The 13725-nt window shown below is 51.0% G+C and overlaps 5 protein-coding genes across 5 annotated transcripts in view; 1 reads left to right on the forward strand and 4 right to left on the reverse strand.

The window, feature by feature from the left end:
- Positions 1–878: 878 nt before the first annotated feature.
- Positions 879–3065, reverse strand: A1O9_09787 (uncharacterized protein; the record flags this gene model as incomplete). The annotated part of the gene is made up of 1 exon (XM_013401128.1): positions 879–3065. One exon carries the CDS (start codon positions 3063–3065, stop codon positions 879–881), a length of 2187 nt encoding a protein of 728 aa, XP_013256582.1.
- A 2305-nt stretch (positions 3066–5370) lies between these two features.
- A1O9_09788 (uncharacterized protein) lies at positions 5371–7260 on the reverse strand (the record flags this gene model as incomplete). The annotated part of the gene is made up of 1 exon (XM_013401129.1): positions 5371–7260. One exon carries the CDS (start codon positions 7258–7260, stop codon positions 5371–5373), a length of 1890 nt encoding a protein of 629 aa, XP_013256583.1.
- Positions 7261–7861: 601 nt separating this feature from the next.
- Positions 7862–9082, forward strand: A1O9_09789 (uncharacterized protein; the record flags this gene model as incomplete). Its single annotated transcript, XM_013401130.1, has 1 exon — positions 7862–9082. One exon carries the CDS (start codon positions 7862–7864, stop codon positions 9080–9082), a length of 1221 nt encoding a protein of 406 aa, XP_013256584.1.
- A 562-nt stretch (positions 9083–9644) lies between these two features.
- On the reverse strand, positions 9645–12310 carry A1O9_09790 (uncharacterized protein; the record flags this gene model as incomplete). The annotated part of the gene is made up of 3 exons (XM_013401131.1): positions 9645–12032; positions 12084–12185; positions 12254–12310. The coding sequence occupies 3 exons, from the start codon at positions 12308–12310 to the stop codon at positions 9645–9647; spliced, it is 2547 nt and encodes an 848-aa protein (XP_013256585.1).
- A 948-nt stretch (positions 12311–13258) lies between these two features.
- Positions 13259–13725, reverse strand: part of A1O9_09791 (uncharacterized protein) — a gene marked incomplete at both ends in the record, with an annotated part of 2246 nt that continues 1779 nt past the window's right edge. Inside the window, one exon of the mRNA XM_013401132.1 lies at positions 13259–13691. Coding sequence (XP_013256586.1) covers positions 13259–13691 — 433 coding nt within the window. The remainder of the gene's footprint in view (positions 13692–13725) is intronic.

Consider the following 13725-nt stretch of genomic DNA (forward strand, 5'->3'; position numbering starts at 1 on the left):
TGGCTTGGCTTTAGAAATAAGACGAGGCCAGTAACCTCTACGTCTACGCTGAACTGTCTCCTCTCTCCCGTGAAGACTTCTCAGCTAGAGATTCAGAAGACTGCGAAGAATCCTCCCCTTCACTCTCTGTACATCCCGCCATCAGCCCTAGTCAAGGTAGATGGCACCAAGCCATCGGGTCCAACTCCCGAAACCGCTGCAACATCTCTATCATCCAGAAATCATGAATTGTACCGGTTGCGCCCTGTCCCAGCAACGGGATGCGGAGGCATCCTGACTCCTTCCTTCGAACTTTCCAGAAATCTTTGTGAAGCTCGATTCCGCTCATGTGTAACATAACGCCATCGTGAGAAGTCGAAAACTGTATAATCGCAATCATAGACACGTCGATGTATTGCTGAATGTTTAGAACGCTCGAAAACCTTCCACCAATGAGGCGCTATATGTGTAGGTATGTGATACACTGTACATAAAATCCATTTCGCGCGGGAAAGACTAAGAAGATGCTGCTCATCTCATCGCTTAAATGAAAACTCGTCGCTCCGGTCGCTCCAAGGCAAGCAGACAGTGCCTTGGAGCGAATCGTAGCCGAGAGAACTTATCTGGTCATGTTGATGCCAAGAATCCTCCTTTTGGGGGTACCGAGAGAAGACCATCGAGGTGTCGCACAAAACAACATTTTGGACTCCTCCGTTGGTAGGCGTAACCAGTCTCAAATCGAATCTATCTGTGTCTCTGAGGTGTATTCTTGGACGAAGCGTCACAAGAATCCGTCAAATGCCACTGGGTGATTCATAGACGAAAACTCGCGTGGCTTCGAGCCATGAATGTATCGAATTCTGGAAAACCGAATACATACGTGGGACTTTGTTTGTTCGTTATCCGTACCACCACGAGAGTGCATAATAAGCATCATCTCTGAGCCAGACGACTCCGTAATGGTTTTTATCCAGATATACGTAAGGGCCGATGGGCCCTAAGATGATGGCGACAGCACAGCAGACTAGAAATACCAGCCAACGCCCCTTGTGAGAGGACCCAGCATAAAGCGCCGAAGCGCTACCATAACAGAGGAAGAACGCCGTGAAGACGGGTGCATGCGTTCCTCCAATTGCTGAGGCCAGAAACCCAACTGAGAGAAGGAAGAAAGCAATCCATGGCCATTCCGCCTTGGCCCATGCTTTGATCGAACCTTTTGCTCGACAACGCAACCTGAACTCAGTCCACCTGCTCATGGGCATGAACTCAGGGTTCAACATTTGGTAGGATATTCTTCCTCCTTTCAGGTCCTTGCGGACCTTCTCGTTGACCTGATTGTTGGATGCCATCTCTGGGAGGTCATCACCGATATCATTGCGCATAACATGTGCTAAATCCAATACCGCACGCTGAAGGCCAATATGCCGGCCAGCATTGTCTACACGTGAATGTAGAAAAGCGTCTATCCAAAGAGCGTACATTCCCACGCACCATACAGCGAACAGCAAGAGAACAACAAAGAGGATGAGGAATGAGAAACCCCATTTGTAGCTTGTGTTGGACTGCTGGCATCGGCCAAGCTCATTGATCTTGTCGATTTCGAAGGTGAATTCACCATTGGAGAACAAAGGCTGTTGTGTCCGGGCGAAGGGGGTGTCGCCGCTGGGAGACTTCCAATGGACGCCGTACGGATAATACCACCAATCGGCATCTTCAGCGGCAGAGATCCAGCTCTCGTTCCAGAATATTGCGCTAATATTCAGGGCCGGCGAAGGTAGATTGATGATGGTCCCGCTGTTGTTGAAGGTTGAATTGGTTTGATTCATACCCAGAAAGCCATAGTTGAACGCGTATTCGGAGACATGCCAGTAAAACTCGCATTCTGGTACCGCATGTGCATCACTCCAATCCAATTCCAAATCGTCAACGCCATAATTTTGATGTGGATAATATGGCGCAATGCAGTCCTCCGATTCTTGCACATCCACAATCTCGGTACGCTCAGAATATTTGCCAACAAGGACTTTATAGTCTTTCCCGAAGTTGCCACCCAGCCTGTCGCCATCGTGTATGATGTACCTAACAAGGCTGAAACTTGCGTATCCAACCATATCCCCTTCACCCACATCAACATATGACTTGATATTGGCGGCATAACCACTCATTGCGCTAGCCATTGTAGGGAATGACAAAACAAATATTGCACTTGTAATCACCCAAAAGACCATAAACCTCGCCTGTATGCTGGGGTGCTTGAGTAGATCTCGCGCTAATTTTAGACTGCCAGTGACTGATCCGGATTGCAAGGTGATGGCTTCAAAAGTGCCGAAAGACACAGATGTTGACTCCATGGAGCGCACAAGTGCTTTACCATAGACAACGAAACATACCCAGACCAGTATCCCTTGACCCCCGCGGCCAACAACGATATCCCAAGCCACGTCGATGATCTTCGCGGTCGAGAACGGAAATTCTCCAAAAGCCAAAGTGATTTGAAAAAACCCATCACGCGCCCAGATATTATACTCAGCGTCGCCAACATAGAAACCCGAATCGGGGCGACAAGCTTCGTGGACAGGATAAAGATCTTTCAAAGTGACAATCTTCATCACGACGATCAGGGCGATGATTATCGCGATCGGACCAATCACGTTTGTAAAACGCCAAAGCTGGTGGCGGAGTCTCAAAGTTTTCACATCTGCGTAGGCCTCTTGCCACCATGACTTAGAGTGTGACGGCAAAGTGCGCCAGAATTCGCGGCTGAAGAGCTGGTAAAAGTTCTGTTGCATAGTTGAAGCGGCATGCGAGGCTTGTTCATGTGCCTGGGTGGTGAAAAGAGCAATATTAGAGCGATAGCTTGTCTGGGTAAGTCTGCTGAAACCACTGGCTTGAGTCCGGGAGGATTGAATACTTCGCACGTCGACGTTTACTGTGTCGATATCGTCATCCAGTGAGACGCCGACATAAGCCGTCTTCGGAAAGATCATATTACTGGAATAGGCCAATGATTGTGTGCCATGTTGGTCGGTGGGCAAATCGTTGTCGTCTGCCTCCAGACCCACATATGCGGGTTGCCCAGATGCCATATTGCGATGGCGTCTATGGTTGTTTGATTCGATGCATGTGTTGCAAGTCTATCCTGTCGAGAGGATGTAGATCTCGGGTCAGACCATGTATGTAGACGGCGCGAAGATAGCCTCGGCGCAGAAAGAGAGCCTCGAACTAAGATAAACAATACAGAGACAAAGCTATTAGGCAGAGCCTCGTCGGGACAAGTTGTTGGGATGGAACTAACACTGCAGATGAGCCGCTTAAAAGACTCATCGACAGGGCCCCGAGTCCTGAGGACATGGCTGGACTAGTTCAGGCCCTCGTAGCGGTCCGTCCTAGTTTGTGGAGCACAGAAGACTCGGTATGGCGTGGTTGTACTCGGTACGCACATTTGTCGCATATGGAGTACAGTACTCCCTCCGTACGGTGCGAGGGATCAGATAATAATCCAGCAGGGAGCGGGCGACTAATTGGGATCCACGGCCGCAGGCAAGAAGCGGTTATCGAGGCAGGCAGGAGTCCAGACCCCACACAGCCAACAAAATGGCAAGGACACGTTTGGGGGCCAGTACTAGTTGCTAATGTTGCAGGTACCTAAGAAAAAGATTGCCTGCACCCAAATTCGGTCCAGATACCTTCGAGGACCTACCTACGGGGGTAGGGACGACCTCACTGGGGAGTTCGTACTCGGTAGTGAACAAGAGAGATACATGCCTTGGGTACCTGCTGGAGTACGAGTAGTGCGAACACCAGGTCAGGTACGGAGTACGGAGTACTGAGACTGGGTATGCTTTGGTACTGCTTAGATGAAACAAACATTGGCCAGCTGTGCTATGCGGCTCTCGGCCGTGTGCCACCTGGAGATCGAAACAGCTGGGGGCCAACAAGCCCGCCTGCAAGCACCTTGGCCTCGTGTAAAATACCTAGTTAGACCTGTGGCTGCTGGGCTAGCTAGGTAAGGGGGCGAATCTGAGACCGTCCCGGAATTAAGCAGGCCGTATACAGCCCAAATCCTGGAAAACAGGGGTTCCAGAGGAGGCCACAAGGCCAGTTGCTCGTAGATATGCGTCCACTCGGGTATGCTAAGGTATGGAAATGATTTGCTGGCTTGGTCCACAGCCGGCAAATCACAATTCGTCCTGCCAGTGAGCTGCGTGATGGCAACCTCTGAATGCGCGACCCAGGAGCGCCCGAAACGACGGTGCGCATCGTCAACGTTAGAGATAAGGAATGCCATGCTCAGTCAGGATGCAGAGCCTCATGCGAGTATGCATAATCCTACGGAGCAAAGAGAGGTACACACAGTAGGACCCAAGTGGATCGTAGCCCGATGGAAATGATCTGAACGTTCCCTGCCACCTGGCGAGCTCACATCTATTTGTGGTACTCTTTATAATATGCTGGTGACTTGGGATTTTACACCGCGTACAAAGGATCGTATCTACCTAGATGCCTAGGTAGCGAAAGTAGTACCTACTTTGTACCGAGTACGGGGTATGGAGTACAGAGTACCTCCATGATGGTACAGCATGTAGTCGTATAGAGATCTTCGATGCCTTCGCTAAGGATGATGAGGCTCTTGGGTTAGGCGGACCAGGGGTCCAGCCCCCGTGGCTTAATCGTAAGGCCCCTTGGCACCCGGGACTCTTAGGCATTTCTTGCTGAGCCTTCGCTACCGACAGAAGGAAGAATAAGGCCCACAAGCTTCGAACTCAAATGTTCCTTTCTCGAGACAGGCAGGTGGAGCTCTAATCCCGTGTTGGATATTACCTAATAATTGGAGAGAGCATAGAGCACGAGTCCTTGAACGTACACTTAGATAGGCGGTTAGTCGGCATGGTTCCCCAACTTCTGTTCCGAATTGCATCTGTTGGCCTAAGCATAATCTGAAATATCTGCTGAGCAAGATCTATACCATTAAACTGCCTCTCAACTTGATACGAGGTACTCCGAACTTCGGCATGGGGGTGCTTATCCGCAGGACTCCAATAAGCGGATCTCAAACAGAAGGCCGGTATCAGCCCAGATAAGGAAATCTGCTGCCGTGTCGACCAACCAGAACCTACCGTAAGCCTGGCAGAGTGAAACGTCGAACTAAACTGATATCTCAAGATTGTAATACTCCGTACGAAGACTAGCCAAGGAACCTTATCTCGGAGGCTTGATTTGGCGAACGCTGTACGGAGTACTTCGACTGGTACTCGCAAGCAGGCTGCAGCACCAAGATGGGCCTGTAATAGTATGGGATTGTGTACGAAGGTTCCCTGTGGAAGTTTGTGGCCGACCAGTCTTCGTAGATAGGCGTTATTGTCGAGTTGAGAGCTGCGACCCATTCAGCGGTCAAGACATCCCATCGGTAGCAGTTGGATCTCTTCCCATAAAGACCTTGAACAATCGCTTGCTCACCATCGGGCCCAGTCTCCTTTCACTCCAAGCGCCGTCTTTGTTGAGACTTTTTCTGACGTCCTCCAGTAAGAGATTGCCATGTTCTTCAAACCCACTGACGAGTTTCGTCACACTGCTCCATCCATCTAATATACCGTATGCCATGCTTGGGGTGACCCGCTGCACCTCCTGTAGCATCTTAGCAAAAGTCTCTCTTGCGTTTTCGCCCGTCTTGACCTGACCACTATCCATGCAGAACGACGCATTCCTGAGATTGTAGTCAAGCTGAGCCAGTCGGTAAGGCCTGGTTGACAGGTGCTGGGTGAGTGTCAATATTTGCGAGGCAGTGTTCGCCGGTGATGCGGTATGCTGAATGAAAATTGGTTGATGGGCGAGCTGTAGGTGCAGGAGAATGTCTTCCACCTGTGCACTAGTGATGGACGACAAGTCTACCGAGGGGGCTGCAGGCTTCTTGCGTTTCTTACTTCTGGGCTGAGCACCATTTGAGACCGGGTTGGATGCCTCTGTTGCCGCGTCGTCCACTTGTGCTCGCACAGCGGCAGCATATTGTCGGTTTTTTGCATTGGCGTTCTTCTTCAACCACGTACTCATTCCCTCGATAACATAGACTGGAATGCATTCATGGTACCGACTGCGCATTGACACAACGTGGGCGTCTATGTTTGCTTTCATAGTTGCTTCGCTTGGGACCGTGTCCATGGAGGACACGGGATATCGTGAGACCATGGTCGCAACAAACTCAGTGGCAGGCATGTGAATTAAGATGTGTTCTTCTCGTTCAATGCGTGTTCTCGAAGTGGGCTCCCACAGACCCTGCTCGTCATTGTAGGCCGAACCGACTTTGCGCCGCCACCTGATTACATTTCCGAAGTGGTTCTTTTCAACAACATCTGACATCAAATTGATCTCGTCATCAAAGTAGTGCATCTCAATCTCTGCCTGCTTCATGTATTGTTCGACCTGGTTTCCGATACTAGTACCTTGCAGCGAACTAGTCACATCGACTATCATTTCCGATGCTGTGCTTTTCTTATTTGTCCGAGCTTTATTGACCTCAGCAAGATCTGCAGCCTTCTGTTTTTCCTGGGTTTTCCGCTCCCGCTCTAGTCGTTTTCGCTCCTTCTCTGCTTCTCTCTCAGCATCCCGGTTAGCTTTTGTGACGGCTGATGGCTTGGGCTTTTTCAAAGGCTTCGCTTTCTCAGGACTTGAAGTGAAGAGAATCTCGTCCCGGCTTTCACTCTTAGAGGTCGATTTTAGCGCCTTGCGCACTGTGTCCACTTTGGCAGGTCGTGAACGCACCTTGCTGTCGTGCAAAATAGGTTGAGAGAGTGTCGCCAGAAGCTGCGCAGTCCGGTGAGAGTAGCCAGCATCGGTAGATTCGCCTCCAAAGCTTAGATTGATGTCGTCTTGTGAGTCGTTCCAGGTTTTCTTCCCAGTGTTTGCCTTTGACTGGCTCAATTCTGGAGCGGAGGAAGAAAATGTGATTTCATCAAAAGTGGTCGTCGCTGCGTTGGAACACTGTAACCGATCCCTACAACCTGCTGATGTTATTCTCCTCAACTGGGGCGGCTCTTCTTGGTCAGATGACAGGTCAAACAGCAATGTTTCGGACGTTACTTTTTTATTTTGGATTTCTGGTGCTATGCGTCGCTTCTTGGAAGGGCGGTCGATCGTGAAGTCGAGCGAATCCCAATCCTCACAGCCATCCGAGCCATCCGAGCCAACTATGAAATCGATCGGAATCTGGAAAGTTGTCTTTGCTTCGACTTTCCCACCAGGACTGCTTAGTGGCGAAGACGAGCCGATCTCGATGATTTCCGCCATGGTAACCGAAACAACCCCATTCACGCGTTTGCGATTCAGGTTGCGTAATATGAGAGTTTTGGCAGCTGGGGGTTTTTACCCTCCCCCGCGCATCGAGGCCTGGGGGCTCTATCAGCGCAGAACACGAGGTCACAGCATGGATAAGTGATGACGATTGGGAAAACCGCGACATTCCTATTTCGGACAACCAAACAATCTTGGCATCACGAACTCACGTGATCTCGCGGTGCAGTCCCCGTGACCTCGTCCCTTCCAAACATTGCGGTACAATGCACCTCATGCCCGAGTACTTCGCGATGGAGGTTGAGGATAGTAGTTAGTATGAGCTTCTTATTCAGGCTCTAGAATGGTAGACCCTCGGGCTTTCAAATGAATCAAATCGTAGGTAGTAGAATCAAGCGGCACCAGCTTCGTCCCGAAATGGAGGGCTCAAGATGATCACCCCGGCGCGTTTCCCAAACCACTTTACGCGTTCACCGCTGCCCCTTCAAGCAGCGACATCTCCAACTTCCTGGCCAAAACATCCCCTTCATTATCCGGCCAATATATGCACTGATCCTGGTGTTCACTCACCACCGTCTGCTCGGGATTAACTGCCATCATGCCTCCTTCATCCGCTATTCAACAATCTCTATCGTCACAGCTGCCCACTTATGCGTCGAGACTTCCAGCAACACTCATCAATCTCTGTGAATCGCTGCTTGCACGGTCTCGCCAACGAGCTGCGAACTTGAAGCCCGACGAAGAGATTGCCCGCGCATACGCATGTTGCGAGATCGCTTGTAAGAGGCTTCGAGCCCAATGTCGCTTGCCGGCCGTCAAGACCGGCGGCGCACCGTGCAAGCCAGCGGTGTACAAGAAACTGTTGATCTTTCTGGAACGGGTTCTGGACGATGAAGGAACTGCGGCCACAACATCTACCACGCCGCAAAAGTCGGCTTCCAAGAAAAGAACCGCCAACGGAAATATCAAGCCAGTGGTCGAAAGTCCAAAAAAGACGCCGACAAGGAAATCCATGGCAAATACGTTCGTGGGCAAGATAAAATCCAGCCATGCACCAGGAGCACAATCACATGGCGAGGCGCCCAAATTTACTATGCCTTCAATACGCACGCTATGCAAAACCTTCTCCACGCCATTACTCGCTCCGCATGTCTACACAGGGACATGCGTGGTGCTGAAACTGGCGGGGCTTTGGCCACGAGACGAACAGGACCAAGAAACAGGTGAAGAGCGGTGGAAAGACAACCCCCGGGGCTCGTCATTCGACGAAGTCGTCACGGGACTTCTCATCGCCCTATATCTCATGACATTGACGAAGATGCAAAGCGCCAAGATGACCACGACGGTGTACAAAGCTACGTGCAGCAGATCGGCGGAAGTGCTGGAATACAAACCCGGCGCGCCCGGCGTGGAAGAATGGATCCGAACCATAAATCGCGACGGATACTGTCGCGGCCAGGACTGGTGGGGCAGCGTGCCGGATTCTGTCTTTGACTTTGACCCGAACAACGACAGGGATCTCTACGAGTTCGATCACGATGACGGCGACGACGAGCTGTTGGCAGGTCGAAGCAGCAGAAGACGCCTGCCACCGTCCGCGAGGTCGAAACGAAGAGAGGAGGAGAAGGAGGAGCAGGATGATCCAGAAGGCGTGCTCCTCCCTGGGCTCGCGACCATGATGCAGGACGCATATGACCTACTGAGCGAAGACCGCCAACACGACTTTGCCGTGTGGAAAACGGCCTTTCTACGACGGCTAGACAAACTTGATAAGCAACCGCCTCGACCTAGCAGCAGTAAAGCTGTTGCCGCGAAATGAAAGGCCCGCGTTTTTGAACAAAAATGTAGCCATTCCTTTCATTGCCAGTGCGTCTTTCTGTTTCGTTTCGCCCTCATTGTGTTTGGACATTCTCAATTGCATCCACTATGAGCAAACGGCAATCATACATGTCGGCACGCATTTGTGCTTGCGGTTCGAATAGCTCGAAGTCCTAGTCCGGAGTAACTATGATGACAGATGACACCGTCGACAACGACGATAACGACGACAGTTCCTAGCATATCTAATCGTCCATACCGATTCAGGTTCCCCCCCCCAAGTGTAGTCTTCAAGACATGTATTAAAAGCATTGTTATTTTTGATGTTGTGAGTAACGGCAGAAGTCCCAAAATGAACCTCATAGCACTGTAGCTCCCCGTCCGTTCCGATGATGGCGTTGTCGTTTTGCCTTTCTCAACCGCATACTATGTCGAGGTGGGGTGCTTCGTACAAGATAATTGTTCTGTGTTTCCGTGATGCGCGTGTGACTGATTGTGTCGAGAAGCACCCGCGTCCGCGTGGAGAATGTGGGCGAGCAGGTCGGGTTGGCCAGCAGGGACCTCTACCAGCCGCGACCGCCACCTCTGCCTCCACGGCCACCACGAGCTCCGCCTCGGCCACCACCGCCTCGATGACTGGACCCTCCGGCGCCGCCTCCTCGAGCGCCGCCACGACCGTGATGGCCACCGTGACCACCACGTCTCTCACGACTGGCGATCCAGCCTGCACTCTCCGGCTTTGGACCTCGCATCATCCTGGCGTCTCTCTCCTCTTCGGTAATGTCGAACTTATTCTGGATTCCAATCAAATCGCAGAACGCAGTCGTCTGTGGGTTGGTCACCTCGCGGGGCATCTCGTGCGGACCGACATTTAGTTGAGGATCGTACACAGGCGCAGTGATGCTGAAGTTCTCTGGGATCTCGAGACGGCCTGCTTTGACGACATGCTCGGTAATCCATTCTTGTTCCTTGAGAATGAGTTCGCGGTAGTATGTCTCGCCGCGGTGGGTGGGGATCTTGTCGTAAGCGTGACCACCCAGGGTGAGCTCGGGCGCGAATACACGTTGGATAGCGAGCCATTCCGGGTCGTAGGACAACTTGATGGGGCGGCGAATGGGCTCTTCTGGGCTGGTGATTGAGTTGATCTCCAGGAGTTGGAGGAATTCTTGGTACGGTTCACATTTTCCCAGGGCAAGGAAGTTGGTGGTTTTGTTGGTGATTTCGGCCGGGAAGGGGAGAGCTGCTGACGGCTTGACTTCTTTGCCTTGTGTGAAATTACTTGACAGGGCGGCGAGTTGTGCGCGCATCTCTTCTGAAACCTCATTGTCTTCATTTTGAGTCCCTTTTGCCTTTGTTGGTGGTTCGACTGGGGACTTTGGTGCTGTGTTGAATGTATTGAGGGAGGCGGTGGACGTCTTGGGTTGGAAAGACGTGGCTTCGTGGTTGAAGTCAGAATCCGATGATCGTCCGGATGATGCTAATGACTCCTTGCTTGTTGGACCATTCAAGGCCAAGCTAAGCGTAGGCGGCAAAGAAGGAGTGAAATTAGGTGCTTGGGGATTCAGCTTTACGCCTCCATCCTCGCTCTCTTCTGATATGCTGAGACAGACATCTCGAAGATTTGCTTGTGTGCGCGAGACGTTTACGGGCAGAGGTTGAGTGGCTGAGATAGGACGCGCTGATGGCGCCGTGTCTTTGCCATTTTCTTTGGCCTTGGTATCGTCGTCGTCGTCGTCTTCTACTTCTTGATCTTCTTCCTCACTCATGTCGATGTCAATGGCATCTGGATTGGCAATGGCATCTGCAGTAACTCCGGCTGTTGTGCTAGTGACATTAGCACCAGCACCGTCGACTTGGCTGTTCTGAGGAGCAGACCTTGTTGCAACATTTTCGCCATCTTGAGTATTGGGACTTCCGAATCGTTGTCGCTTGTTTGGTCGTGAGAAACCACAGCCATCAAGATTTGGGACAGATTCTGGGCTATCTGAAGTTGTGCAATTGCTAACTTGTTGGGTAGTGGTAGAAACGACCTTTCTTTCTAGCGCATCACCGGCACTGACTTTATGGAAAGTCTCATCGAAGGTGTATCTGGGAGTGTGTCGAATTCCAGTTCGCATCTCCTCTTCACGTTGCTCAGTCTTCTCACGCATGATCTGATCTTTTTCTTCAGAGTCCGTTTTCTTTGCTTGGATATGAAATTGCTGCCAAGCTGAGACGCGTTGCTGATCCCCATTGGCAGGTGCAATATTTGGACTAGATGAACTCTGTCGTTTGTTGATTGGGTGGTTGTTGCTCCCGCCAGACTGAGTGGCGATCTTTTGTGCACTATGTGCCCCTGCATCAACCTTGCCCTCAGTTTCACCATGATGCACAATGGCAGCAAATTTGGTGTGTAAGTGGGCGGAGAACCAATACGGGGGACGGAGACGCTCCAGGCATTGCTTTGCTGCAACACTCCCCAACTTTCCTGATTTTGAATCAGCATAGAAACCGCTCTTCGCCTTGAATAGCCAATGGTGATCTCCAAACATCTCGATACCCTGCGGCCAATCATGTGAAAGACCGATATCGACCTGGGAGCGGAGAGACAACAGCTTTCTGGCATCCAACTCTCGGACGTGGTAAATGCTACCAACCTCTTCTTGGTTGTATGGCAGTCTCTCGAAATGAGGCTTGGGATAATCATAAGGCTTCCAGATCCCTGTCAGACCGGCGATACGAAGAGGACCAAAGCGAAGGACATTGGCGGCACCTAGATAGTAGATTTCGGGGGCAACCCAACCACCATAGTACAACTCGAAGAGGTGGTTACTTGCCTCATGATTGCCGCCGATGAAGATGGTTAGACAGGGAGCAACTCTCGCGCCGCTATAGTACTCATGGAAGTCGGCCATACGGCGATACTTCTGGGGCATGGAGGTAACATTGAGATCATGTTGGTTTCTCACGGCCTACGACGTCTTTTGGTCAGTGAAACGGATGTAAGGGCTAGGGCAACTGACTTGAAAGTCCCCGCCAATGATGAGCAAGTCGACTCCTTCCCAGCCTTTGACTCTGCAAGCTTCCTCAACGGAAGCATATATTGCATGGAGCGTGCCATGACCCTGGTGAGAGCAAACGGTCAGATTGGTGGCGCTCCGGCGAAGTTTCATCTTTGGGGAGGTCAACTTACACATCCTTCAACTGCAATCCTAACCCCACCGGTCTTTAGTTCTTCAACAAGAGGCATATTGCTGTCGTGGCAATAGCGTCTGGACACTTGGGTTTGTACAATTAGTTCCGACTGTCGCTATTCCATTGGCGACTGACTTGGTGATGGATGTAGACGAGAGAAGAAACAAAGAAGCGCGTCCTGAATTTCAAACTAAGATAAAAGTCTCAGCGCACCAGCGCCGAGTGAAGCGTCCTATCGCGCATGACTCATTGCTCAGATGTCTCAATAGGACTTGGTAGACAACTGAACGGGGAGGTGATGGATCGCAGCTACCGGGATTCTGTGAAACACCTTGTATGGAGGATTTATATTCGGTCTTGGCTGTCGTTCACAGAAGGCGTTAGATCGACGCTAGATACTCGCCGCTTTAACAAGACAACAAAACCCTAGCACAAGACCAACCACCACTTTCTAGTCCCAATGAGAGGGGAAATCCTGAGGTGCCTACCAGTATTAGATTCATAGCATATGGAGCACGGCGAATGATGAAGATCTCTCATTCCGAGCATGTCCATGCATCAGCTAGTAGCATATCACTCAACAACGCCAGCAAGAGGAAATTGCTCTCCCATATTTCATTTTAGCCTTTGGTGTCGGCTCAAATACACCCCCCAGAACGATGCATGAAGAAAGACGTTTAGTGCTGGGTGAAGATAATGCTATGCTTGTTTAATCTACGTCACTGGTGGAATGATGGGTGCTTGAGTACAGGCCCACCATGCTCTTTGTTCTGTGTCTCTAGTTAATCAGCATACCCAAGACGCTCCCAACGTCATTTTTTAATGCTCGACAAACTGTAACGCAGTCTGAATAGCGGTGTTTTTGATCTGTCGCTTCTCCGACTACATTATTCTCTCACACCTAGATGTCGAGACGACCCCGCCCCGCCGTGGCTTGGACGCATGCATAGGGACTACAAATCGCTGTCTTGTACATCTTGAACGGGTCCCAGCTCTTGACAATTTAGATGAGGTTTCTAACGAAAGCCATGACATGGCCTTTGACACCTCTCTTTTGCTGTTCCTCTTTCATCTCTTGAATGCTAGCGCGCCTTTGGTCACTCGAGACGCCTGCGCCACTGATCATTTCACGCTGACCCTCTCTCATGCCCGTGTAGATGTCGATGTCTTTCGCTCGGATGAACAGCTTGCGCGATTCTGGGTAAGCGAACCAGCTGTAGGACTTCCAGGCCACGTATAGGAAAATGAGCAAAGGACCCGCGAGGTAGAGTTGGAAAAAGGTATTGGCATCTAGGTTAGGGCCACCGATGGGATAGAGCGCAACGTAGAACTGGGCGATGAGACTGATGACGTTGATGAGCAAGCACAAATACGAGCCCCAGATGCCGAAAGCAGCCTTAAAGGGGAGCTCGTCCAAGGTGTGGCCATGGGCTTTCCTGCAAATGGTTAGTCAGAGAGAATGGGGGGGGG

This window comes from Exophiala aquamarina (genome assembly GCF_000709125.1).
Source record: "Exophiala aquamarina CBS 119918 chromosome Unknown aczIA-supercont1.11, whole genome shotgun sequence".
NCBI classification, from domain to species: domain Eukaryota; kingdom Fungi; phylum Ascomycota; class Eurotiomycetes; order Chaetothyriales; family Herpotrichiellaceae; genus Exophiala; species Exophiala aquamarina.